Here is a 26,987-nt window from a genome sequence, read left to right as displayed (position 1 = left end):
CATGCCAACCTTCAATGACTGATGTACCATGACACCCAGGTCTCTTTGCACCTCCCCTTTTCCTAATCTGTCACCATTCAGATAATAGTCTGTCTCTCTGTTTTTACCACCAAAGTGGATAACCTCACATTTATCCACATTATACTTCATCTGCCATGCATTTGCCCACTCACCTAACCTATCCAAGTCGCTCTGCAGCCTCATAGAATCCTCCTTGCAGCTCACACTGCCACCCAACTTAGTGTCATCCGCAAATTTGGAGATACTACATTTAATCCCCTCGTCTAAATCATTAATGTACAGTGTAAACAGCTGGGGCCCCAGCACAGAACCTTGCGGTACCCCACTAGTCACTGCCTGCCATTCTGAAAAGTCCCCATTTACTCCTACTCTTTGCTTCCTGTCTGACAACCAGTTCTCAATCCATGTCAGCACACTACCCCCAATCCCATGTGCTTTAACTTTGCACATTAATCTCTTGTGTGGGACCTTGTCGAAAGCCTTCTGAAAGTCCAAATATACCACATCAACTGGTTCTCCCTTGTCCACTCTACTGGAAACATCCTCAAAAAATTCCAGAAGATTTGTCAAGCATGATTTCCCTTTCACAAATCCATGCTGACTTGGACCTATCATATTACTTCTTTCCAAATGCACTGCGATGACATCCTTAATAATTGATTCCATCATTTTACCCACTACCGATGTCAGGCTGACCGGTCTGTAATTCCGTTTTCTCTCTCCCTCCTTTTTTAAAAAGTGGGGTTACATTGGCTACCCTCCACTCCATAGGAACTGATCCAGAGTCAATGGAATGTTGGAAAATGACTGTCAATGCATCCACTATTTCCAAGGCCACCTCCTTAAGTACTCTGGGATGCAGTCCATCAGGCCCTGGGGATTTATCGGCCTTCAATCCCATCAATTTTCCCAACACAATTTCCCGACTAATAAGGATTTCCCTCAGTTCCTCCTCCTTACTAGACCCTCCGACCCCTTTTATATCCGGAAGGTTGTTTGTCTCCTCCTCAGTGAATACTGAACCAAAGTACTTGTTCAATTGGTCCGCCATTTCTTTGTTCCCCGTTATGACTTCCCCTGATTCTGACTGCAGGGGACCTACGTTTGTCTTTACTAACCTTTTTCTCTTTACATATCTATAGAAACTTTTGCAATCCGTCTTAATGTTCCCTGTAAGCTTCTTCTCGTACTCCATTTTCCCTGCCCTAATCAAACCCTTTGTCCTCCTCTGCTGAGTTCTAAATTTCTCCCAGTCCCCGGGTTCTCTGCTATTTCTGGCCAATTTGTATGCCACTTCCTTGGCTTTAATGCTATCCCTGATTTCCCTTGATAGCCACGGTTGAGCCACCTTCCCTTTTTTATTTTTACGACAGACAGGAATGTACAATTGTTGTAGTTCATCCATGCGGTCTCTAAATGTCTGCCATTGCCCATCCACAGTCAACCCCTTCAGTATCATTCGCCAATCTATCCTAGCCAATTCACGCCTCATACCTTCAAAGTTACCCTTCTTTAAGTTCTGGACCATGGTCTCTGAATTAACTGTTTCATTCTCCATCCTAATGCAGAATTCCACCATATTATGGTCACTCTTCCCCAAGGGGCCTCGCACAACGAGATTGCTAATTAATCCTCTCTCATTATACAACACCCAGTCTAAGATGGCCTCCCCCCTAGTTGGTTCCTCGACATATTGGTCTAAAAAACCATCCCTTATGCACTCCAGGAAATCCTCCTCTACCGTATTGCTTCCAGTTTGGTTAACCCAATCTATGTGCATATTAAAGTCACCCATTATAACTGCTGCACCTTTATTGCACGCACCCCTAATTTCCTGTTTGATGCCCTCCCCAACATCACTACTACTGTTTGGAGGTCTGTACACAACTCCCACTAACGTTTTTTGTCCTTTGGTATTCTGCAGCTCTACCCATATAGATTCCACATCATCCAAGCTAATGTCCTTCCTAACTATTGCCTTAATTTGCTCCTTAACCAGCAATGCTACCCCACCTCCTTTTCCTTTTATTCTATCTTTCCTGAATGTTGAATACCCCTGGATGTTGAGTTCCCAGCCCTGATCATCCTGGAGCCACGTCTCCGTAATCCCAATCACATCATATTTGTTAACATCTATTTGCACAGTTAATTCATCCACTTTATTGCAGATACTCCTTGCATTAAGACACAAAGCCTTCAGGCTTGTTCTTTTAACACCCTTTGTCCTTTTAGAATTTTGCTGTACAGTGGCCCTTTTTGTTCTTTGCCTTGGGTTTCTCTGCCCTCCACTTTTCCTCATCTCCTTTCTGTCTTTTGCTTTTGCCTCCTTTTTGTTTCCCTCTGTCTCCCTGCATTGGTTCCCATCCCCCTGCCATATCAGTTTAAATCCTCCCCAACAGCACTAGCAAACACTCCCCCTAGGACATTGGTTCCGGTCCTGCCCAGGTGCAGACCGTCCGGTTTGTACTGGTCCCACCTCCCCCAGAACCGGTTCCAATGCCCCAGGAATTTGAATCCCTCCCTGTTGCACCACTGCTCAAGCCACGTATTCATCTGCGCTATCCTGCAATTCCTACTCTGACTATCACGTGGCACTGGTAGCAATCCCAAGATTACTACTTTTGAGGTCCTACTTTTTAATTTAGCTCCTAGCTCCTTAAATTCGTTTCGTAGGACCTCATCCCTCTTTTTACCTATGTCGTTGGTACCAATGTGCACCACGACAACTGGCTGTTCTCCCTCCCTTTTTAGAATGTCCTGCACCCGCTCCAAGACATCCTTGACCCTTGCACCAGGGAGGCAACATACCATCCTGGAGTCTCGGTTGCGGCCGCAGATGCGCCTATCTATTCCCCTCGCCATTGAATCTCCAATCACTATTGCTCTCCCACTCTTTTTCCTGCCCTCCTGTGCAGCAGAGCCAGCCACGGTGCCATGAACTTGGCTGCTGCTGCCCTCCCCTGATGAGTCATTCCCCCTCAACAGTACCCAAAGCAGTGTATCCCTTCCCACACTCAGAGCAGGTGAATGACCTTTCCTCAGTGTGAGTGCGCTGGTGTACAGTGAGTTCAGATGTTCGTCTGAACCCATTCCCGCAGTGAGAGCATCTGAATGGTCTCTCGTCAGTGTGAACACGTTGATGGCCTGTCAGTTCGCCAGAACTTTTATAGCACTTCCCACAGTCCAGGCATTTAAAAGGTCTCTCGTCGCTGTGAACACGCTGGTGATTCAGCAGGGTGGATGACTGCGTGAATCCTTTCCCACACACGGAGCAGGTGAATGGCCTCTCCCCAGTGTGAACGCGTTGGTGTCTCAGCAGATGCTTTTTGCTTTTAAATAACTTCTCACAGTCAGAACAATTAAAAGGTCTCTCATCAGTGTGAACATGCTGGTGTGTGAGCAGGTGGGATGAACGAGTGAATCCCTTCCCACACTCGGAGCAGGTGAACGGCCTCTCCCCGGTGTGAACTCGCTGGTGTATCCGAAGATCGGATGATTGAGTTAATCCCTTTTCACACACGGAGCAGATGAACGGCTTCTCCCCAGTGAGAGTGCGCTGGTGTGCAATGAGTTCAGATGTTCGTCTGAACCCAGTCCCGCAGTGAGAGCACCTGAAGGGTCTCTCATCAGTGTGAACACGTTGATGGCTTGTCAGTTCCTCAGAACTTTTATAGCAATTCCCACAGTCCGGGCATTTAAAAGGTCTCTCGTTACTGTGAACTCGCTGGTGATTCAGCAGGGTGGATGACTGAGTGAATCCCTTCCCACACACTGAGCAGATGAATGGCCTCTCCCCAGTGTGAACTCGCTGGTGTTTTAGCAGGTCTTTTTTGCTTTTAAAGCTCTTCTCACAGTCGGAACATTTAAAAGGTCTGTTATCAATGTGAACATGCTGGTGTCTCAGTAGGTGGGATGACTGAGTGAATCCCTTTTCACACACGGAGCAGATGAACGGCTTCTCCCCAGTGTGAGTGCCTTGCCATTGTCCAACTCTTCTAATGACGATTCGGGGGAGATGTTGCCTGGCACGTGTGGAGCTGTACCCTGGGATAGAGAAATGCCAAGAGGGGATATAATTGGCGGGGTAGCTGGGGGGAGACACAAACTGACAATGCCATCCAGGTGTGTCCTGAAGCAAATCATTCTAAAAAGGGTGGGAGATTAGCCAGTTGTCGTGGTGCACATTGGTACCAACGACATAGGTAAAAAAAAGGGATGAGGTCCTACGAAACGAATTTAAGGAGCTAGGAGCTAAATTAAAAAGTAGGACCTCAAAAGTAGTAATCTCGGGATTGCTACCAGTGCCACGTGATAGTCAGAGTAGGAATCGCAGGATAGCGCAGATGAATACGTGGCTTGAGCAGTGGTGCAGCAGGGAGGGATTCAAATTCCTGGGGCATTGGAACCGGTTCTGGGGGAGGTGGGACCAGTACAAACCGGACGGTCTGCACCTGGGCAGGACCGGAACCAATGTCCTAGGGGGAGTGTTTGCTAGTGCTGTTGGGGAAGATTTAAACTAATATGGCAGGGGGATGGGAACCAATGCAGGGAGACAGAGGGAAACAAAAAGGAGGCAAAAGCAAAAGACAGAAAGGAGGTGAAAAAAGTGGAGGGCAGAGAAACCCAAGGCAAAGAACAAAAAGGGCCACTGTACAGCAAAATTCTAAAAGGACAAAGGGTGTTTAAAAAAAAAAAGCCTGAAGGCTTTGTGTCTTAATGCAAGGAGTATCCGCAATAAGGTGGATGAATTAACTGTGCAAATAGATGTTAACAAATATGATGTGATTGGGATTACGGAGACGTGGCTCCAGGATGATCAGGGCTGGGAACTCAATATCCAGGGGTATTCAACATTCAGGAAAGATAGAATAAAAGGAAAAGGAGGTGGGGTAGCATTGCTGGTTAAGGAGGAAATTAAGGCAATAGTTCGGAAGGACATTAGCTTGGATGATGTGGAATCTATATGGGTAGAGCTGCAGAATACCAAAGGGCAAAAAACGTTAGTGGGAGTTGTGTACAGACCTCCAAACAGTAGTAGTGATGTTGGGGAGGGCATCAAACAGGAAATTAGGGGTGCGTGCAATAAAGGTGCAGCAGTTATAATGGGTGACTTTAATATGCACATAGATTGGGTTAACCAAACTGGAAGCAATACGGTGGAGGAGGATTTCCTGGAGTGCATAAGGGATGGTTTTTTAGACCAATATGTCGAGGAACCAACTAGGGGGGAGGCCATCTTAGACTGGGTGTTGTGTAATGAGAGAGGATTAATTAGCAATCTCGTTGTGCGAGACCCCTTGGGGAAGAGTGACCATAATATGGTGGAATTCTGCATTAGGATGGAGAATGAAACAGTTAATTCAGAGACCATGGTCCAGAACGTAAAGAAGGGTAACTTTGAAGGTATGAGGTGTGAATTGGCTAGGATAGATTGGCGAATGATACTGAAAGGGTTGACTGTGGATGGGCAATGGCAGACATTTAGAGACCGCATGGATGAACTACAACAATTGTACATTCCTATCTGGCGTAAAAATAAAAAAGGGAAGGTGGCTCAACCGTGGCTATCAAGGGAAATCAGGGATAGTATTAAAGCCAAGGAAGTGGCATACAAATTGGCCAGAAATAGCAGCGAACCCGGGGACTGGGAGAAATTTAGAACTCAGCAGAGGAGGACAAAGGGTTTGATTTGGGCAGGGAAAATGGAGTACGAGAAGAAGCTTGCAGGGAACATTAAGACGGATTGCAAAAGTTTCTATAGATATGTAAAGAGAAAAAGGTTAGTAAAGACAAACGTAGGTCCCCTGCAGTCAGAATCAGAGGAAGTCATAACTGGGAACAAAGAAATGGCGGACCAATTGAACAAGTACTTTGGTTCGGTATTCACTGAGGAGGACACAAACAACTATCCGGATATAAAAGGGGTCGGAGGGTCTAGTAAGGAGGAGGAACTGAGGGAAATCCTTATTAGTCGGGAAATTGTGTTGTGGAAACTGATGGGATTGAAGGCCGATAAATCCCCAGGGCCTGATGGACTGCATCCCAGAGTACTTAAGGAGGTGGCCTTGGAAATAGTGGATGCATTGACAGTCATTTTCCAACATTCCATTGACTCTGGATCAGTTCCTATGGAGTGGAGGGTAGCCAATGTAACCCCACTTTTTAAAAAAAGGAGGGAGAGAGATAACAGGGAATTATAGACCGGTCAGCCTGACATCGGTAGTGGGTAAAATGATGGAATCAATTATTAAGGATGTCATAGCAGTGCATTTGGAAAGAGGTGATATGATAGGTCCAAGTCAGCATGGATTTGTGAAAGGGAAATCATGCTTGACAAAACTTCTGGAATTTTTTGAGGATGTTTCCAGTAGAGTGGACAAGGGAGAACCAGTTGATGTGGTATATTTGGACTTTCAGAAGGCTTTCGACAAGGTCCCACACAAGAGATTAATGTGCAAAGTTAAAGCACATGGGATTGGGGGTAGTGTGCTGACTTGGATTGGGAACTGGTTGTCAGACAGGAAGCAAAGAGTAGGAGTAAATGGGGACTTTTCAGAATGGCAGGCAGTGACTAGTGGGGTACCGCAAGGCTCTGTGCTGGGGCCCCAGCTGTTTACACTGTATATTAGACAAGGGGATTAAATGTAGTATCTCCAAATTTGCGGATGACACTAAGTTGGGTGGCAGTGTGAGCTGCGAGGAGGATGCTATGAGGCTGCAGAGCGACTTGGATAGGTTAGGTGAGTGGGCAAATGCATGGCAGATGAAGTATAATGTGGATAAATGTGAGGTTATCCAATTTGGTGGTAAAAACAGAGAGACAGACTATTATTTGAATGGTGACAGATTAGGAAAAGGGGAGGTGCAACGAGACCTGGGTGTCATGGTACATCAGTCATTGAAGGTTGGCATGCAGGTACAGCAGGCGGTTAAGAAAGCAAATGGCATGTTGGCCTTCATAGCGAGGGTATTTGAGTACAGGGGCAGGGAGGTGTTGCTACAGTTGTACAGGGCCTTGGTGAGGCCACACCTGGAGTATTGTATACAGTTTTGGTCTCCTAACCTGAGGAAGGACATTCTTGCTATTGAGGGAGTGCAGCGAAGGTTCACCAGATTGATTCCCGGGATGGCGGGACTGACCTATCAAGAAAGACTGGATTAACTGGGCTTGTATTCACTGGAGTTCAGAAGAATGAGAGGGGACCTCATAGAAACGTTTAAAATTCTGACGGGGTTAGACAGGTTAGATGCAGAAAGAATGTTCCCAATGTTGGGGAAGTCCAGAACCAGGGGACACAGTCTAAGGATAAGGGGTAAGCCATTTAGGACCGAGATGAGGAGGAATTTCTTCACCCAGAGAGTGGTGAACCTGTGGAATTCTCTACCACAGAAAGTTGTTGAGGCCAATTCACTAAATATATTCAAAAAGGAGTTAGATGGAGTCCTTACTACTAGGGGAATCAAGGGGTATGGTGAGAAAGCAGGAATGGGGTACTGAAATTGCATGTTCAGCCATGAACTCATTGAATGGCGGTGCAGGCTAGAAGGGCCGAATGGCCTACTCCTGCACCTATTTTCTATGTTTCTATGTTTCTATAAACATCCCCCCATTTTAAAAAGAAGTGCTTGAGCTTAATTCTTTCAATGATGAGCAATTTTATCAGGTGACTGTATTTAAGAAACAGAAGACGCTTGGCTGCATGTGACACTGATGTTTGGTGTACCTGCGTATTGCGGCCCTGCTCCATGCATGTTGCACTTGTGCCCCTATAAATAATTGCACTCGGGCAATGTTCTCTGTAATTTTCTTTATTTGGGCCGTGCGGCCCCTTTAATTGGCTGCGCGGCCCGTTTAAGTTTCTGCGCACGTGTGTTTTCAATTTAAAAGCCGACTCACTGGTTGTGCGGACCCCTCGAGCTTAAAGGGAACATTGTTCTCAGGTAATCACAGCATTGATTGAGCATATTGTTTGAGATGTTCCGAGATATTCTTGGTTGCTTTTGAAAATTAGTTGACTGGGGGAGAAAAAAGATTCGAGATTTTTTTGTGTGTGTGAAATACCATTAAATCTGATGTTGTTCATCGTACACAGAAGAAATTGGTTTGCTCGACCACCAAGTTCTGTTTATGGTCATCATTATCAGCAGCTTAGGCAGTCCATCGAATCGAGGATGACTTGCTTCCACGTCAAAAAGTTCAAAGGTGTTTCAATGAAGGACCTAATATTTCAGGTCCCGAACTAAATCTTGAAGGGGTGGAAGATGCCTGTCTCCGTGGATTTTTTTAACGTGGGGTGGCCGTTGCACACCAGCCACCACACGGGTTTGACAGAGCTAGGTCTTGGTCCGGTGGCAAGGATTAACCAAGACCACTGGAGACCAGCTCTGCTGCACGGACCCAGTGCGCGCACATATCGCAGTGTGGGCTGGGCCCATGCTGCCGCTGGGCCCTCATCTCTTCAGGGCCCCGAACTCGCGCCTCTCTTGGGCCCCGATCACGTCGCTCCACGATCACTCGCCGCTCCTTCGCCCCTTCACCCCTTCGCCCCGACCTCGCCGCTCCTGCTGTACCTGCCCGCGCTCCAATCACTGACCTGGATCTTGGTGACGTCCCTTTTCACTGCTGTTGCTCTCCTGCACCAGCTCGCGCTGTATCTTGCCGTGGTAGGCCGCCTCGCTGCTCCTCCCGCTCCCCGGCATGCTCCGATAGGGAGGGGCGAGGCCACGGAGGGATTTCAAAACCAGTATATAGTAGTCGTATGATAGCAAGTCACAGACTAAGATCAAATTCAGTGATCCTACCCTCCCAGCTCGTGCCTTGCACGATAGCGTGGAGCTGGGATTAGGAGCAGCGAGTGTTGACTCTTCAACCTGCACTTTAGTCGGATGAGGAACTGCGCTGTCACTGCAGGATCATTGGAAAGTCCCAGAATTGTTCAACGCATATCTAAAATTCTTTTGACCATACATGCGCAGGCTAGATCAATGGTATTTCCCTGTTTATTGACCAGATTTTTTTTTAAGTCAGTAAATAAGCTAAACTTGTTTTCATGTAAATTGCCCCTACACCCTTCCCGCTTCTCACATTTTAGAATTCTTCAAGCAATATTTTTCATCCCGAAATACAGAAGCTGATTTATGTCCATCCCACCATTGTGCCAGGAGCGGGGAAGGTTATGGTTGTAACATGGTGATCACCAAAGCCCCATGTGTGGGTACAGAACTGAGAGAAGTAAAGCTTTAGTTAGTGAGTGGGTACTTTCATCTGTTGAGGTTCCCCATCTGAATTGGTACCAACGCATCCTTACATTGTAAGGACTGTTCATGCGTGAATTGGCGACGAGACTACAATAAATTTGAGACGCTTAATCCGCAGTACATTGGGTAATGATGAAGTGATGGAAGCAGCACTTGGCTACAATGTTGGTCATGCAGTTGCCTGCCCCACTAACCTTGGCCGTATCAGCAGGCCGAGGTCCAAAGAGGAATAATTCTCTCCTGCTTTTAACGGTTGAGCAACGCCTCGATTTTCAAAATTCTCATTCTTATTTTCAAATCCCTCCACTGCCTCGCCCCTCCCTATCTCTGTAATTTCCTCCAGCCCCACAACCCTCCCCGAGATGTCTGCGCTCCTCTAATTCTACCTCCTTGAGCATCCCTGATTATAATCGCTCAACCATTGGTGGCCGTGCCTTCTGTTGCCTAGGCCCCAAGCTCTGGAACTCCCTGCCTAAACCTGTCTGCCTCACTACCCCTCCGCCTTATCTCATAATGCTCCTGTGAAGAACCTTGGGACATTTCACTACGTTAAAGGCGCTATATAAACACACGTTGTTGTTGCTGATCTGACGTAAATATTTTGTGGTCTTTAGCCTGTGAACCGGGGGACTGTGAGAGATGCTGCAGGATTCGATGCCCTGAGGGATGCTGAAGTCTTGAGGAAAGCCATGAAAGGATTTGGTGAGTGAATCCTGAAGTGCATTGCTGTTTGTGTTTAAAAAGTTTTCTCATCCTGTGAGAAGCGGAGTGGAGTGGCTGACTGCTCAGCATTTGCTTTAGTGCCCCTGGGCTGGGGAGGAGAAGGCCTCGGGCATGGTTCCTCCTCTTCATTCATGACCCCTGTTGCAAAGTATGGACATTGGGTTCGGTTTGATGCCATCCAAGGTGGAACAGCTGTCAGTAGTTGATGTTTAAGAAGGAACTTGCATTTATAATGTGCATTATCACGCCTGACCTGCTCAGAGACACTTTGGGACCGAAATTGCCCATTTTTTTGGCCTTTTCGCCCGGGTGCAGGCCCTTTGTGCCCCGCGCCAAGCCCTTTGAGCCCGTGGGAGAAATTGCCCCGCGTGCTGTGCGGGTGAATGTCGATGCCAACTTTTGCGGGGCACGAAGTGGGCGGACATCCGCCGCCGGGACGCCCCTTAAAGGGGAGGCCGTGTGCGCCCCAACAGTGGCGGCCCTCGCCTCGATTGGGCCGCCATCACGCAGCTCGGCACTCCCCCTTTGGATGCCAGGCCGCTGGCCCGGTCGAGCGGGACCCTGGTGGCTCAGTGCTGGCCACCAAAGGGCCTGCAGAGTGCGAAGCGGCCTTCCCCTTTAACTGAAGGGGAGGGGCGTTGTCGCGTGTTAGTGCCACGCGGAGCTTTCGCGTGGCGCTGGCCTCTCCGGCGCGACACTTGACTAAGTGCCGCGCTGCCGCTCCGGGAGCGCCCCCCACACCCCCCCCCCAATGAGGTGGAGTGTCTGAGACGGTGCCCCGCCTTGCTTCAGGGGCACAAACTCAATTCCACACTGGGGGCGGGACATCCAGGCCGGGCTATGAAAGTTCCGGCCACGGGAGGTTACTGCCCCCAATCTGGTCGCGGGGCAATTTCAGCCTCATTATGTATAATGATTTGCTTTGAAGAGCACTCACTGTGGTTAACAATGAGGGAGTGATGTAGCTTTTTTTTTCAGGTGGTGATGCTTGAGGGAAAAATATTGGTCAGGTTACCAAGAAAAACCTCTGCTCTTCAAGAGGGGAGAGAAAGCAGAAAAAGAGAAAGACCTGCATTTATACAGCGCCTTTCATGACCAAAGGACGTCCCAAAGCGCTTTACAGACAATGAAGTACTTTTGGAGTGTAGTCACTGTTGCAATTTGGGAAACGCAGCAGCCAATTTGCGCACAGCAAGCTCCCACAAAAAGCAATGTGATAATGACCAGATAATCTGTTTTAATGATGTTGATTGAGAGATAAATATTGGCCAGGACACCGGGGATAACTCCCCTGCACCTCTTTGAAATAGTGCCACGGGATCTTTTACGTCAACCTGAGAGAGCGGACGGGGCCTCGGATTAATGTCTGATTCGAAAGATGGCACCTCCAGCAGTGCAACACGCCCTCAGTACTGCAGTCAAGTGTCAGCCTAGATTGTGTTCAAGTCCCTTGAGTGGGACCTGAACCCACAACCTTCTGACTCAGAGGCAAGTAGTGCTGCCCACTGAGCCACAGTTGACGCATTATTTCCATCACACTCGTCAAAGCTCGTGGTTACTTTTAACTGTTTAACTGATCGGAATTCATACCTGGATATCTAAACGCACATTAAAAAACTGGCTGTAACTAGACTGCAGGGAGGTCTTTTGTTGGGACAATGGACGTGTTCCATGTGGCCCTTATCGAACATGACACAAAACTCTTATTGTGCCAAAAACAAAGGCTCGAATGCAAGCTGAGTAAGTGTGAAACCACACGACACAAAAACAGCTTTGTGTTTCAGTACAAGTGTAGGTAAATGGTGTGAATACCCTTCCCCACATCACCTTTCACAGTATTCACCTCGAGGTGTTTTTATTTGCTCAGTGTTTGCAATTTTAGTTTCATTTGGAGTTATTCAGTGTGTTTTATGGCGATCGAGGTGACAAATATTGGGGCTGAGGAATAGAACACTCTCGCCTCCGACAGCAGAGCCTAGAAATCATGTCGTGCAATACCAGTTACAGACTGGTTAATGTGAGCGCCTAAAATTCTTCGCAGTACTGTGAGCAGTTCGGGGCACAGCAGCTTCGGAGGGATATATTGACCTTGGAGGGAGTGTAGCGTAGGTTTACCAAAATAATATCCAAATTTCCGGGGTTAAGTTACAAGGAGAGAATTTCACAAAGTAGGGTTGTATTACCTAGAATTTAGAAGATTAAGAGGTGATCTGATCGAAATTTTCAAGATATTAAGGGGAACAGATAGGGTAGATAGAGAGACACTATATCCGCTGGTTAGACTAGGGGCAGTGTAAAATTTAGAGCCAGACCTTTCCGGAGTGAAATTAGGAAACACTTCTACACACAAAGGGCGGTAGAAGTTTGGAACTGTCTTCCGCAAACGGCAATTAATGCTAGATCAGTTGTTAATTTTAAATCTGAGATTGATGGCTTTCTGTTAACCAAAGGGATTAAAGGATATGGGCCAAAGGTGAATATATGGAGTTAGGTCGCAGATCAGGGGGCTTGACAAGGTAGATGCAGAGAGGATGTTTCCCCTCGTGGGGGAATCTAGAACCAGGGGGCAGAGTTTCAGTAAAAGGGTCACCCATTTAAAACGGAAATCAGGAGGAATTTCTTCTCTGAGAGTCGTGAATTCTCTGCCCCAGAGAGCTGTGGAGGCTGGGTCTTTGAATATATTTAAGGTGGAGATAGACAGATTTTTGTATGATAAGGGAGTCGAGGGTTATGGGGATCGGGTGGGGGAGTGGAGTTGAGGCCAGGACCAGATCAACCATGATCTTATTGAATGGCGGAGCAGGCTCGCGGGGCTCAATGGCCTACTCCTGCGTTTCTCCGTGCTATTTTAACACAGGCCTCGGCCCATTAAAAGGAATCCCAGGCTGGCACATTCTTACATTTGTCATGTTGTGACACAGTGTGATTTCAGGGCACCTGTGTCCGCATCAATCGAGCACTCACCAAGTTAGGTGCAGGTTAGAAACAGGGTCCAGCTTCCTGCTACCCTGTCTTGCCAACACGCCTTGACCCCGGCCTCAGAAAAACATCCCTTCCTGTTTGAGTGATATTTCCACTCCCCCCAGCCCATGACCAACCATACCAAACATAAGAATTTAATGGGCTGCACAGCCAGTTAAAAGGGCTGCGAAAAATAAATGAGAGGAAACATAACATAAGAAATAGGAGTCGGCCATATGGCCCCCCGAACCTGCTCCGCAATTCAAAAAGATCATGGCTGATCTTTGACCTCAACTCTACTTTCCCGTCTGATCCCCATATTCCTTGATTCCCCTAAAGTTCAAAAATCATTGATCTCCGCCTCGGATATACTCAATGACAGAGCCACCGCAGCCCTTTGGGCTAGAGAATTACAATGATTCACCACCCACCACCTGAGTGAAGAAATTCCTCCTCATCTCAGTCTCAGATACTTGTATATCTTCCAAGTAAAGTCGCCAATTTGTGCTGAATTGTGGGTTTGTCCCTATTGTGACTGAAACTCAATTGTATCGAACACTAAATGCCCAGTAGGGAGAGGCGGGCCGCCTTCAACATTCCCGCTAGCCACGAGGTGGTCTGGATGTCCCGCGCAGGCCGCTCACCCGCTTTTCAATGGATGAAACCGCACGTGCGTGTAAATGTAAATGGGCCGCGCAGCCAGTTAAAGGGACCCCGCACCGAGAAAAAAAATTAATGGGCCCATTGGCCTTCCTGTCAGATTAGGCTGAGGTTGAACACCGGGCCTAGAGATGAAATGGTGTCGAGGTTGGCCACTGTCCCATATTCCATTTATTTTAGCATTTTTACAAAGTATTAAAATATTACAAAGTATTACTTGCACAGAAACTGGTCCGTGTCGGTCTTTATCCTCCACACGAGCCTCCTCACCTCCTTCCATCTAATTCTATCACCATATCCTTCTATTACTTTCTCCCTCGTGCGCTTACCGAGCTTCTCCTTGAATGCATAAATGCTTTTCGCCTCAACCACTCCCTGCTGCAGCGAGTTCCACATTCTCACCACTCTCTGGGTAAAGTAGTCTCTCCTGAATTCCCTATGGGATTTAATCGTGACTATCTGATATTGATGGGCCCGAGTTCTGGTCTCGCCCGCAAGTGAAAACATCTTCTCTACGTCTACCCGATCGAACCCTTTCAATCAGGTTGCCCCCTCAGCCTTCTAATTTTCTAAGGGAAAAGTGTCTCAGCCTGTCCAATCTTTCCTGATGAGTCTAACCTCTCAGTTCTGGTATCATTCCGGTATTTGCACCTTCTCCTTAGCCTCTATAACCTTTTGATATTATAGAGACCAGGGGGTCTGAAATTGCCCCTTAAGGCCATGTTACCACCGCAAATCGGCGGCCCCACTGAGGGTCACCAACTTTTTGTAGAATGGCCGCTGATAGCCCAATTGCCCTTCTGAGGTTTCCCGGCGATGCCCCTCCCCTGCCCCCCCTCCCCCAACCACTATACTGCTGCCGATCTGTGTTAACTGCGTTATCACCGTGCGCACTGTCAATTTCATCATCATCATAGCCAGTCCCTTGAAGCGAGGATGACTTGCTTCCACGCCAAAAAGGGATGAGTTCACAGGTGTTTCAATGAAATATTCCAGATCCCGAACTACATCCTGAAGGGTGGAAGATGCCTGTGCGTGGATTTTTTTAACGTGGGGTGACCGTTGCACACCAGCCACCACACGGGCTTGACAGAGCCAGGTCTTGGTCCAGTGGCAAGGGTTAACCAAGACGACTGGAGACCAGCTCTGCTGCACGGACCTAGTGCGCGCACACACACATCGCACAGTGTGGGCTGGGCCCGTGCTGCCCCTGGGCCCTCGCCTCTTCTGGCCCCGAACTCGCGCCTCTCCGGGATCCCGATCACATCCCCCTACATTCTCTCACCGCTCCTTCGCCCCGACCTCGCCGCTCCTGCTGTACCTGCCCACGCTCCAGTCACCGGCCTGGACCTTGACGTCCCTCTTTGCTGCTGTCGCCCTCCTGCACCAGCTCGCGCTGTGCCTTGAAGTGGTACACTGCCCATGGCCGCCGTTCGCCGCTCCGTTTATGGCCCTGACCTGCTGCTGACGAGGGGAATAAAGACCGATCTATTCCCTCCGACAGCAACATTCCACTCTGATAATCTTTGGCCCGCTTGGCGGTGCCAAAACCTGCTTTTCCCCGGCGGTCCAGTGAGGCTGAGGCCTTCGGCAACGGCCATGCGGCTCCCCTTGAAGGGGAGGGCTCACTGCCACGACCACCATGTTTTTTATTGTTGGCTGACTGCTATGTCGCCCCGACAATTATGCCCCGAAACCCTCCCTGGTGGCCCAGTGGGATTGGGCTGAGGTTTTGAAACCGCGAAGGCTTTAACTGAAGGGGTGAGCCGTGGTGATGAACATCGCGGCGGCCACACCGCCCCGTATCCGCCCCTCTCCTGCAGTCACCCGCCCCCATTATGAGCAACCTCCGGATCCGAGAGGGGAAAAAAAATACAAAGAGCAGAATTTAGCTCAAGAGGCGACCTCAACCACCGAGGCGGTGAAAACAGACAAAAAGGGTTGTGTGCGCCCGTTTCGGGCAGGAGTGGGCCAAATTCTACCGCCAGAACTGTTCACAGTACTCCAAGTATGGTCTAACCAAAGTCCTGGTCACGGTCGGTGGTGCCACCTTCTCCATAGGTGGAAGATTAAAGCATCCCCCATCGTGCGACTGTGGAGCTCCTAATCAGACCCTGGAGCACCTCATCGAGCACTGCCCTCCGAGGGAATTCACAGGCAGCCTACAAGATATCCCCGCTGTTACACCGGAAGCGTGGGCCTGGATATCCAACTTGGATGTTGGTATTTGATTTGCTTTGTTGCTACCATACGATAGAAGAAGACGACCATGGTCCGATGCAAGTTTAACTTAACTTCTCTGCATTTTCAATTCTATCCCGCTGTTTGCTTTTGTATGGCCTTATTAACCTACGTCGCTACTTTTAATGATTTGTGAATCTCTACCCACAGATCCCTCTGTTCCTCTACCCCATTTGAACACTTATTTTCCAAGGAGTATGTGTGGTCTCATTCTTCCTACCAAAATGTATTGCCTCACACTTAATCTATATTGAAGTTAATTTGCCCATTGCATGTCCACTCTCCAAGTTTATTAATGTCATCCTATATTTTTTCCTCAGTCCTGCTTCAGCATTAACTGCACCCTCCAATTTGGTGCCATCCACAAATTAAAAAATTGTACTTCCAATTCCCGAGTCCAAGCCGTTTACGTAAATGGTGAACGACTGTGTTTCCCAGCACCCATCCTTCTGGAACACCACCTCCCACCATTCGCCAATCCGAGTATCGACCGTTAACGGCCTACTCTGTTTTTCTGCTTTGTAGCCAGCCTGCTCTCCACTCTGTTACTTGTCCCCCTGACTCCACATGTTCTGACCATGAGCGATGTTCCCGTTAAGCTGCGCAGTCGCGCAGCAGTCTGGAGGTCTGAGCAGGCCACTTCCTGGCTTTCCAATGGGGCAAAACCGCGCATCTATGGAAATTTAAGTGGGCCCCACAGTCCCCTTAAAGGGGCCATGCACCCCCCCCCAAAAAAAAAATTAGAGGGAACATTGGTCATGAGTCATGTATACAAGTAATTTTGTTCCTTTTATTTTTTAATGAGCCAAATGGAAGCCATGTTTGTGTTTTACATTTCCAGCAGTTGTGTTCTAAAATTTATTTATCCACAATTTTTTATCGTAAGCAAATTATTTGACAGTAGTGACGTTCAGGCACAGGCGGAGAGAATAGGAAGTGATTGAGAGCTCGCGGAAGGAAAGGACCCACCATCTTCATGATAAAGCGTTCTATCGTGAAATAAAAACAGAGAATGCTAGACATCTCAGTGAGTCAGGCAGCTTCTGTGGAGAGAGAAACAGAGTTAACGTTACAGGTCGATGATCTATCATCAGAACGCTCCAGTATTTTATCTTTATCCTGCATCTATTGGTATTTTACAGCATTTTCTGTTTTTGTGTCAGTGGGGGCTCAGTGGGCAGCACCCTCGCCTCAGAGTCAGAAGGTTGTGGGTTCAAGTCCCACTCCAGGGACTCGAGCACATTAATCTAGGCTGACACTCCCAGTGCAGTGCTGAGGGAGTGCTGCACTGTCGGAGGTGCCGTCTTTCGGATGAGACGTTAAACCGAGGCCCCGTCTGCTCTCTCAGGTGGGCGTAAAAGATCCCATGGCACTATTTTGAAGAAGGGCAGGGGAGTTATCCCCAGTGTCCTGGCCAAATATTTATCCCTCAATCAAAATAACAAAAACAGATTATCTGGTCATTATCACATTGCTGTTTGTGGGAGCTTGCTGTGTGCAAGTTGGCTTCCACATTACAACAGTGATTGCACTCCAAAAGTTGCCTGTAAAGCGCTTTGGGACGTCCGGTGGTCGTGAAAGGCGCTATATAAATGCAAGTCTTTCTTCTTTCATTATATGGTTGCGACTGGGGAGTTATTTGCATTTACCGTGGACTGCATGAAATAAGCAACTCAGTATTATCATGTCGAGCAGAGTCGCTGGGGAATGCTCCTGGGATTGTCCATTGTGAATTATAATGCGCAACTTGATCGGGCTGTTGCTGTGGAACCCGCTCTTGATTTTTGAACTCTTCTCTTCGTAGGCACGGATGAACAAGCCATCATTGATGTCGTCGCTCATCGTTCCAATAAGCAGCGGATGCAGATTGTCCTGTCCTTTAAAACGGCCTATGGAAAGGCAAGTATCTTTGATGATATGTATGCAATAAAGGTTCAAACTGAGTACTGTTTAACTCAGCAAGGTACAATCTTGGCTCTGCTTTATTTAGGCTCAAAGTGCCTGGCTCTCAAAATGGCTGGCCTTTTATACCTGAGCAGCACCATGTGCGTGCTGCTCAGTGGCCTCCAACAATGACGCCATCTGGTGGTTACAAACAGAATGTACATACATGACAGATGATCACTGTGTGGTTGAAACCCCAGACCTTTGCTTTACCTTTTCTCGCTTTGTCCACAAATCGCACAATTGCTGCCACGGTGGAGGCCGAAGGCAAGACCACCTTCAGCCCTCCATTGGATCTCCTCGAATGGACCTTTACACTGGCCGAGTCGTGCCTTGGTCTTTTCTGTCGCTAGTGCCAGTCGTTGCGCTAGCTTCTGTAACCAGCGCGACCACAACATTTACACCACTTTCATTCTGTTTCTTTCTGTTACCCACATGCTAGGAATAATTCTATTCAAATTGCAAAAATTTGGGACTTGCTAAAGTTGCTTCCTTCTTCGTAGGTTGGCAATTGGGCCAGTCTTCAGCTGCACTAAATAACGTGGCAATTAGCCATCAATAGCCGTGGCACAGTGGGCAGCACACTCACCTCTGAGTCAGAAGGTTGTGGGTTCAAGTCCCTGACACTCCAGTGCAGTACTGAAGGAGCGCTGCACTGTCGGAGGTGCCGTCTTTCAGATGAGATGTTAAACCGAGGCCCCGTCTGCTTTCTCGGGTGGATGTAAAAGATCCCAATGCGCTATTTCGAAGAAGAGCAGGGGAGTTATTCCCTGGTGTCCTGGTCAATATTTATTCCTCAACAAACGGATTAACTGGTCGTTATCACATTACTGTTTGGAGAAATCCTAATTCTTATTTCTCCTTTCTGCTGCAGGACTTGATAAAGGAGCTGAAGTCTGAGCTATCGGGGAATTTTGAGAAGGCGGTCCTCGCACTGCTGAAGCCCACCACACTTTATGATGCAACTGAACTGAAGGAAGCAATCAAGGTTAGTGAAGAGCTGGTGTGTGGGTCCACAGGGCTGCTGAACAGTGCAGCACAAGGCAGGTTTTGCATCGCATTTACAGCACAGGACCAGGCAATCCGGCCCAACTGATCCGTGCCGGTGTTTATGCTCCACACGAGCCTCTTCCCACCTTACTTCACCTCACTCTACCAGCATATCCATCTATTCCTTTCTCCCTCGTGTACTTAAATAGCATAGTGGTTATGTTACTGGACGAGTAATCCAGAGGCCTGGACTAATGATCGGGAGACACGGGTTCAAATCCCACCACGGCAGCTGGGGAATTTATAATTCAGTTAATTAACTAAATCTGGGATAAAAAGCTAGTGTCGGTAATGGTGTAAAAACCCATCTGGTTCACTCGTGTCCCTTCAGGGAAGGAAATCTGCTGTCCTTACCCAGTCTGGCCTACATGTGACTCCAGACCAACAGCAATGTGGTTAACTCTTAACTGCCCTCTGATTGCCCAGCAAGATACTCAGTTGTGCAAACCTGCTAAAAAGAATCAAAACTCTGGAACTCCCTCTCTAATGGCACTGTGGGAGCACCTTCACCACACGGACTGCAGCGGTTCAATAAGGCGGCTCACCACCACCTTCTCGAGGGCAATGAAGGATGGGCAATAAATGCCGGCCTTGTCAGTGACGCCCACATCCCATGAACAAATAATAAAAAAAGACTTAAATAGATTCCCCTTAAATGCATCTATACTAATTGCCTCAAACACTCCATGTAGTACCAAGTTTCCCATCGCTCTCTGGGTTCTTCCTGAATTCCCTTTGGGATTTATTGGTACTGATGGCCCCTAGTTTTGGACTCCCCCCTCCCCCCCCCACCAATGGTAACATCCTCTACCTCCACCCAATCAAACCCTTTCATAATTTTAAAGAGCTCTATCAGGTCACCCCACTGTCTTTCTCTTTTGCTAGTCAGAAACACAGTAGAGAGATCTATGGAAAGTCCATCTCGTAAGTTTTCTGTGTGATCTCATCTTTCTGCTTCTAGTTAATGTTGTGCTTAAAGTCAGCAGATTGCATAGGTAGAACTGGACTGTAAAACACACAAGTGCAGACGTGTCCACCTTTGTTAATCCTTGCCCAGATTCCAGGGGAGCTTTACTGCTTTTAGCCACCCAATAAACCTGTTGGGTGTATCTGGTTTCCCAAGGGAAACATCTGACGACAGAGAGCCACTTGTCTGGTGTGATTTGAAAATATTCAAATACTATTTCTAATGTTGTTGAGAGGACTATCCAGTTTTTTTTTTTAAACACACACATGTAGAAATTCTCGGGTTTCCAGTATTTCTTCACAATCTCGCTCCTCCAATAGACCTGAGCATAAAAATCCAGACTGACACTCCAGTGCAGTACTGAGGGAGTGCTGCACTGTCTGAGGTACTGTCTGTCGGAGCCTCAGTTAAACTGAGTTTGCTCTCTCAGGTGGATGTAAACGATCCCATGGCACTATTTTGAAGAAGAACAGGGGAGTTATCCCCGGTGTCCTGGTCAATATTTATCCCTCAATCAACATAACAAAAACACATGATCTGGCTATTATAACATTGCTGTTTGTGGGAACGATATATTTTTGGATATTAAGGGAATCAAGGGACATGGGAACAGTGCAGGAAAGTGGAGTTGAGGTTGAAGATTAGCCACGATCTTATAGAATGGCGGAGCAGGCTCGAGGGGCCGAATGGCCACTCCTGCTCCTAATTCTTGTGTTCTTATGATCCTGCTGCAATATTGTTTTTTAAAGGGGAAGGGTATTGACCATTTTTGTTTTGTCTGCAGGGAGCTGGTACGGACGAGCAGTGTCTGATCGAGATCCTGGCCTCTCGGTCCAACGCGGAAATCCACGAGATCACCAAGGTCTACAAAGCAGGTGAGATGGGACGGCTGCTCTGTCCAATTTACAGACCTCCTGCCAGAGTTGGTGACGATATGGATATGGTGGTGAATCTTTCGTCTGGAGGGGAGCAGGGTGTGGGAGGGGGGTTGGAGCGGGGGGAGTGGAGGGTGGGTGGAGCAGGGGTGTGGTGGGAGGGGTGCGGGGGTGGCGCTTTAATATTTTCTGACATTTCTCTAAAAAGACCCATTTGAAAGAGGCAGCGATATCATGTCTTGCAAGACACTTTGTTCTGGGAATTATTTCACTCCCATCAGGCACTGCGAACTCGATATATTTTTTAAAAATTGACAATCCTTGCGGGGGCTTCTCGTTGGCTAAATGCTTTGCCCGGTTCTCGATCATCCAGATGAGGAAGATGCTTAGTCTGAGCTGGTGCCAGTTATGGTGGCGATATGAGTTGTCCACCGTATCTCCAGATTAGGTGGCGAATACACACCTCTGGTTCTCAGACGTTTTGCTGTGAGCGCTTGTGCGTTGGATGACAAATGAGGACAGAATTAGGCTCCACCACCCAATAGCTTGTTGGCTTGCATTGTCCAGACTTGTACCTGAAGAAGGACACCACGGATTCGATGCTGTAATGTATTTGCTTCATGGGTTCTTTGCTTAAGAATTCACAGCAGCACATTGCTGTTAAGAACTAGTTGGTTTATTAGCAAAAGGTTTAACAATCACACTACACATTACCAGTTCATCCACCAGGCTCACAACTGCATACCTCATGTGGATCCCCTGAACCCAACTGGCTGGGGTTTTATTGAGTCTTGTGAACATCAGGTGACTGGCTAAGCCACTCCCCACTCAACAGCTCTACAAACCTGTGAATATCTTCACGGGTGCATATGTCACAGATACCAAAGAACTGATGGCACCAGCGGACCCATGCTCCCAACGTGAGGAATGTTGGTGCTTACAGATCCCAGAACGGGAGACCAGTTTGAGTCGTCAGCGGGTATAGTATGAGCTGTAGTCCTCGAGGCAGAGGTTTTTGGAGCAGTATACTCTTGTACTGTTCTGGAAACTGAGCCTCCCTGGCATCTCCCTGTACAGCCACAGCACCTCTTTCAAAAGACAGACTTGCATTGATGTAACACTGTATTGCAAGTCTTACAGATATATCAAAAATATCAACAAATTTCTTTAGACACACATTTTGTGCGCAAGATTCCTTTATAACAAGATGAAGGACCAGTTAATCTGTTTCTTGCGGAGCTGGTTGAAGTAGAAACGTTGATTGGGACACCAGAGAAAATCTCTGCTTTAACTGTGCTCAAAGACAGACTTGCATTTATATAGCGCCCTCCATGACCACCGGACGTCTCAAAGCACTTTGCAGCCAATGAAGTACTTTTGGAGTGTAGTCACTGTTGTACTGTGGGAAACCACTGAGAAAGGCAGATAGACCCTCTGTTTGACATCTCCTCCAAAAGACGGCGCCTCCAACAATGCGGCACTCTCTCAGCACTGCACTGGAGCGTCAGCTTGGATTTTGTGCACAAGTCCCTGGAGTGGGACTTGAACCCACAACCTTCTGACTTGAAGGCGAGGGTTCTACCCCACTGTCGGCCTAGACTAAAAGCCACAGCAGATTTTAACCTGCTTGGTGACTTAATATAATGTCTTGGTGACTTTTCTGAAACACTTTGAGGAATCCTCCTTAAGTTAAAAGATGAAAGACTACCTTATACTGGTTATTCAATAATGACCTTGAACTATGTCTTATTTTGGCTTTGCCTGCCGAAGGAACAGTTCCTGTGATGTTAGATATCTATTGAGTTGCGACTGCCGAGCAGACATTTAATACACACAGTGACACATACAAGCAAACTACCTTCTGCTAAACAAACAGACTTGTCTTCCCACTGATGTTTGCTCACCGCCTAGCGCAGAACTGGCTGTTTCCACAGCAACCATGATATCATTTCCTTTCTGGGGGGAGCAGGGTGGGTGAGGAGCAGCAAAGGATAGAAAGAAGAAAAGTAAAAGTGGAGGGCAGAGAAACCCAAGGCAAAAATCAAAAAGGGCCACATTACAGCAAAATTCTAAAGGGACAAAGTGTGTTAAAAAGACAAGCCTGAAGGCTCTGTGCCTCAATGCGAGGAGTATTCGTAATAAGCTGGACGAATTAACTGCACAGGCAGCTATTAACGAATATGATATAATTGGGATCATGGAGACATGGCTCCAGGGTGACCAAGGCTGGGAACTCAACATCCAGAGGTATTCAACATTTAGGAAGGATAGACAGAAAGGAAAAGGAGGTGGGATAGCGTTGCTAGTTAAAGGGAAAATGAATGCAATAGTAAGGAAGGACATTAGCTTGGATGATGTGGAATCTGTATGGGTAGAGCTGCGGAACACCAAAGGGCAGAAAATGCTAGTGGGAGTTGTGTACAGACCACCAAACAGTACTGGTGAGATTGGGGACAGCATCAAACAAGAAATTAGGGATGCGTGCAATAAAGGTACAGCAGTTAACATGAGCGACTTAAATCTACATATAGATTGGGCTAACCAAACTGGTAGCAATACAGTAGAGGAGGATTTCCTGGAGTGTATTAGGGATAGTTTTCTCGACCAATATGTCGAGGAACCAACTCGAGGGCTGGCCATCCTAGACTGGGTGATGTGTAATGAGAAAGGATGAATTAGCAATCTTGTTGTGCGAGGCCCCTTGGGGAAGAGTGACCGTAGTATGGTAGAATTCTTTATTAAGATGGAGAGTGACACAGTTAATTCAGAGACTAGGGTCCTGAACTTAAGGAAAGGTAACTTCAATGGTATGAGACGTGAATTGGCTAGAATAGACTGGCGAGTGATACTTAAAGGGTTGACGGTGGATAGGCAATGGCAAACATTTAAAGATCACATGGATGAACTTCAACAATTGTACATCCCTGTCTGGAGTAAAAATAAAACTGGGAAGGTGGCTCAACCGTGGCTAACAAGGGAAATTAGGGATAGTGTTAAATCCAAGGAGGAGGCATATAAATTGGCCAGAAAAAGCAGCAAACCTGAGGACTGGGAAAAATTTAGAATTCAGCAGAGGAGGACAAAGGGTTTAATTAGGAGGAGGAAAATAGAGTATGAGAAGAAGCTTGCTAGAAACATTAAAAACTGACTGCAAAAGCTTCTATAGATATGTGAAGAGAAAAAGATTAGTAAGACAAACGTAGGTTCCTTGCAGTCAGATTCAGGTGAATTTATAATGGGGAACAAAGAAATGGCAGACCAATTGAACAAGTACTTTGGTTCTGTCTTCACAAAGGTAGACACAAATAACCTTCCAGAAATACTAGGGGAAATCTTTATTAGTCAGGAAATTGTGTTTGGGAAATTGATGGGATTGAAGGCTGATAAATCCCCAGGGCCTGATAGTCTGCATCCCACAGTACTTAAGGAAGTGGCCATAGAAATAGTGGATGCATTAGTGATCATTTTCCAACAGTCTATCAACTCTAGATCAGTTCCTATGGACTGGAGGGTAGCTAATGTAACACCACTTTTTAAAAAAGGAGGGAGAGAGAAAACGGGGCATTATAGACAGGTTAGCCTGACATCGGCAGTGGGGAAAATGTTGGAATCAAATTATTAAAGATGAAATAGCAGCGCATTTGGAAAGCAGTGACAGGATCAGTCCAAGTGAGCATGGATTTATGAAAGGGAAATCAAGCTTGACAAATCTAGAATTTTTTGAGGATGTAACTAGTAGACTGGACAAGGGAGAACCAGTGGATGTGGTGTATTTGGACTTTCAAAAGGCTTTTGACAAGGTCCCACACAAGAGATTAGTGTGCAAAATTAAAACACATGGTATTGGGGGTAATGTATTAACGTGGATAGAGAACTGGTTGGCAGATAGGAAGCAGAGAGTCGGGATAAATGGGTATTAGGGATAATTTTCTCGACCAATATGTCGAGGAACCAACTCGAGGGCTGGCCATCCTAGACTGGGTGATGTGTAATGAGAAAGGATGAATTAGCAATCTTGTTGTGCGAGGCCCCTTGGGGAAGAGTGACCGTAGTATGGTAGAATTCAGAATGGCAGGCAGTGACTAGTGGAGTGCTGCAGGGTTCAGTCGTGGGACCCCAGCTACTTACAATATACATCAATGATTTAGATGAAGGAATTGAGTGTAATATCTCCAAGTTTGCAGATGACATTAAGCTGGGTGGTGATGTGAGCTGTGAGGAGATGCTAAGAGGCTCAGGGTGACTTGGGCAGGTTATGTGAGTGGGCAGATGCAGTATAATGTGGATAAATGTGAGGTTATCCACTTTTGTGGCAAAAACACGAAGGCAGAATATTATCTGAATGGCGACAGATTAGGAAAAGGGGAGGTGCAGCGAGACCTGGGTGTCATGATACATCAGTCATTGAAAGTTGGCACGCAGGTACAGCAGGCGGTGAAGAAGGCAAATGGTATGTTGGCCTTCGTAGCTAGGGGATTTGAGTATAGGAGCAGGGAGGTCTTACTGCAGTTGTACAGGGCCTTGGTGAGGCCTCACCTGGAATATTGTGTTCAGTTTTAGTCTCCTAATCTGAGGAAGGGCGTTCTTGCTATTGAGAGAGTGCAGCGAAGATTCACCAGACTGATTCCCGGGATGGCAGGACTGATATATGAGGAGAGACTGGATCGACTGGGCCTGCATTCACTGGAGTTTAGAAGAATGAGAGGGAATCTCATATAAAATTCTGACGGGATTGGACAGGTTAGAGGCAGGAAGAATGTTCCCGATACTGGGGAAGTCCAGAACCAGGGGTCACAGTCTAAGGATAAGGGGTAAGGCATCTAGGACCGAGATGAGGAGAAACTTCTTCACTCGGAGAGTTGTTAACCTGTGGAATTCTCTACCGCAGAAAGTTGTTGAGGCCAGTTCGTTAGATATATTCAGGAGGGAGTTAGATATGGCCCTTACGGCTAAAGGGATCAAGGGGTATGGAGAGAAAGCAGGAAAGGGGTACTGAGGTGAATAATTAGCCATGATCATATTAAATGGTGATGCAGTCTCGAAGGGCCGAAGGGCCTACTCCTGCACCTATTTTCTATGTTTCCATCCCACCCACTTCCACTGCCACCACAAGAACGATATCATCATTGGCAGTCCCTCGTATCGAGGATGACTTGTTTCTATGCCAAAAAGAGATGAGTTCACAGGTGTTTCAATGAAGGACCTAATATTCCACGTCCCGAACTACATCCTGAAGGGTGGAAGATGCCTGTGCGTGGATTTTTTTAACGTGGGGTGGCCGTTGCACACCAGCCACCACACAGGCTTGACAGAGCGAGGTCTTGGTCCAGTGGCAAGGGTTAACCAAGACGACTGGAGACCAGCTCTGCTGCAAGGGCCTAGTGCGCACTCATATCGCGGTGTGTGCTGGCACTATATATAAAGGGGAGTACACAGCCGGTAACTAAATGGACTTGGCTTCTTAACAAATCATTAACTGAGGCGCCTGAATGCAACCGCCCGCCTCCCCTGCTATTTTTGAAGTGCATACGCCTGTGTAGTTCCTGGAGATAAGACAGTTGTGCAAAGGCTTGAGTGGATAACATTTTAGATAATCTAACTCTTATAAAATGTGCCATGTATGTATACTTGGGGTTACTAGCCACCAGGGGGCGCCACTGTTGGAGGTCATTGGGCTGTACGCACGTGTGTGCGGCCCAGGTATAAAAGGCAAGCCATCATGTAATGTAATCACTTTGGGCCCAAATAAAGCAGAGCCAGGTTCTACCTGTGTTAGCTTACAGTATACAGTCTAGCGAGTTATTACATACATAACAAAAGGCCAATTAGGATGACATTTTAAGACTGAGATGAGGAGGAATTTTTTCTTTGGAATCTGTGAATCTTTGGAATTCTCTTCCTCCGAGGGCTGTGGATGTTGAGTCGTTGAATATATTCAAGATTGATTGTTGGACCCTTGAGGAATTAAGGGATATGGGGATAGTGCAGAAAAGTGGAGTTGAGGTCAAAGATCAACCATGATCTTATTGTATTGTGGAGCAGGCTCGAGGGGGCTGTGTGGCCTACTCCTGCTCCTAATTCTTATGTTCTTATCCTCAATTATTTTTGTTTTTGAAGGACTTGAGGACAGAGGATTGGGAAACTTTTAAAAGCCAGCATAGAACGACTAAAAAAAATGATAGAGTGGGAAGATAAATTATGAAAGTAAACTAGCACGGAATATAAAAACAGATAATAAGAGTTTCTACAGGTACTTAAAAAGGAAAATAGTGACTAAAGTAAATGTT

At 47.1% G+C, this 26,987-nt stretch overlaps 1 protein-coding gene across 3 annotated transcripts in view; it reads left to right on the top strand.

Annotated features, from left to right (window-relative positions):
- Positions 1 to 26,987, top strand: part of LOC139234858 (annexin A4-like) — a 105,091-nt gene that overhangs the window by 45,443 nt on the left and 32,661 nt on the right. For all 3 annotated transcript variants that reach the window (XM_070865631.1, XM_070865629.1, XM_070865630.1), the window contains 4 exons: positions 9,894 to 9,981; positions 17,669 to 17,763; positions 18,683 to 18,796; positions 20,610 to 20,700. In XM_070865631.1, coding sequence (XP_070721732.1) covers positions 9,894 to 9,981; positions 17,669 to 17,763; positions 18,683 to 18,796; positions 20,610 to 20,700 — 388 coding nt within the window. The remainder of the gene's footprint in view (positions 1 to 9,893; positions 9,982 to 17,668; positions 17,764 to 18,682; positions 18,797 to 20,609; positions 20,701 to 26,987) is intronic.

This window comes from Pristiophorus japonicus, chromosome 22 (genome assembly GCF_044704955.1).
Source record: "Pristiophorus japonicus isolate sPriJap1 chromosome 22, sPriJap1.hap1, whole genome shotgun sequence".
Classification (NCBI taxonomy): domain Eukaryota; kingdom Metazoa; phylum Chordata; class Chondrichthyes; family Pristiophoridae; genus Pristiophorus; species Pristiophorus japonicus.
The sequence above is the reverse complement of the archived record's forward strand: the minus strand, read 5'-3'. Positions and strand labels throughout refer to the sequence as shown.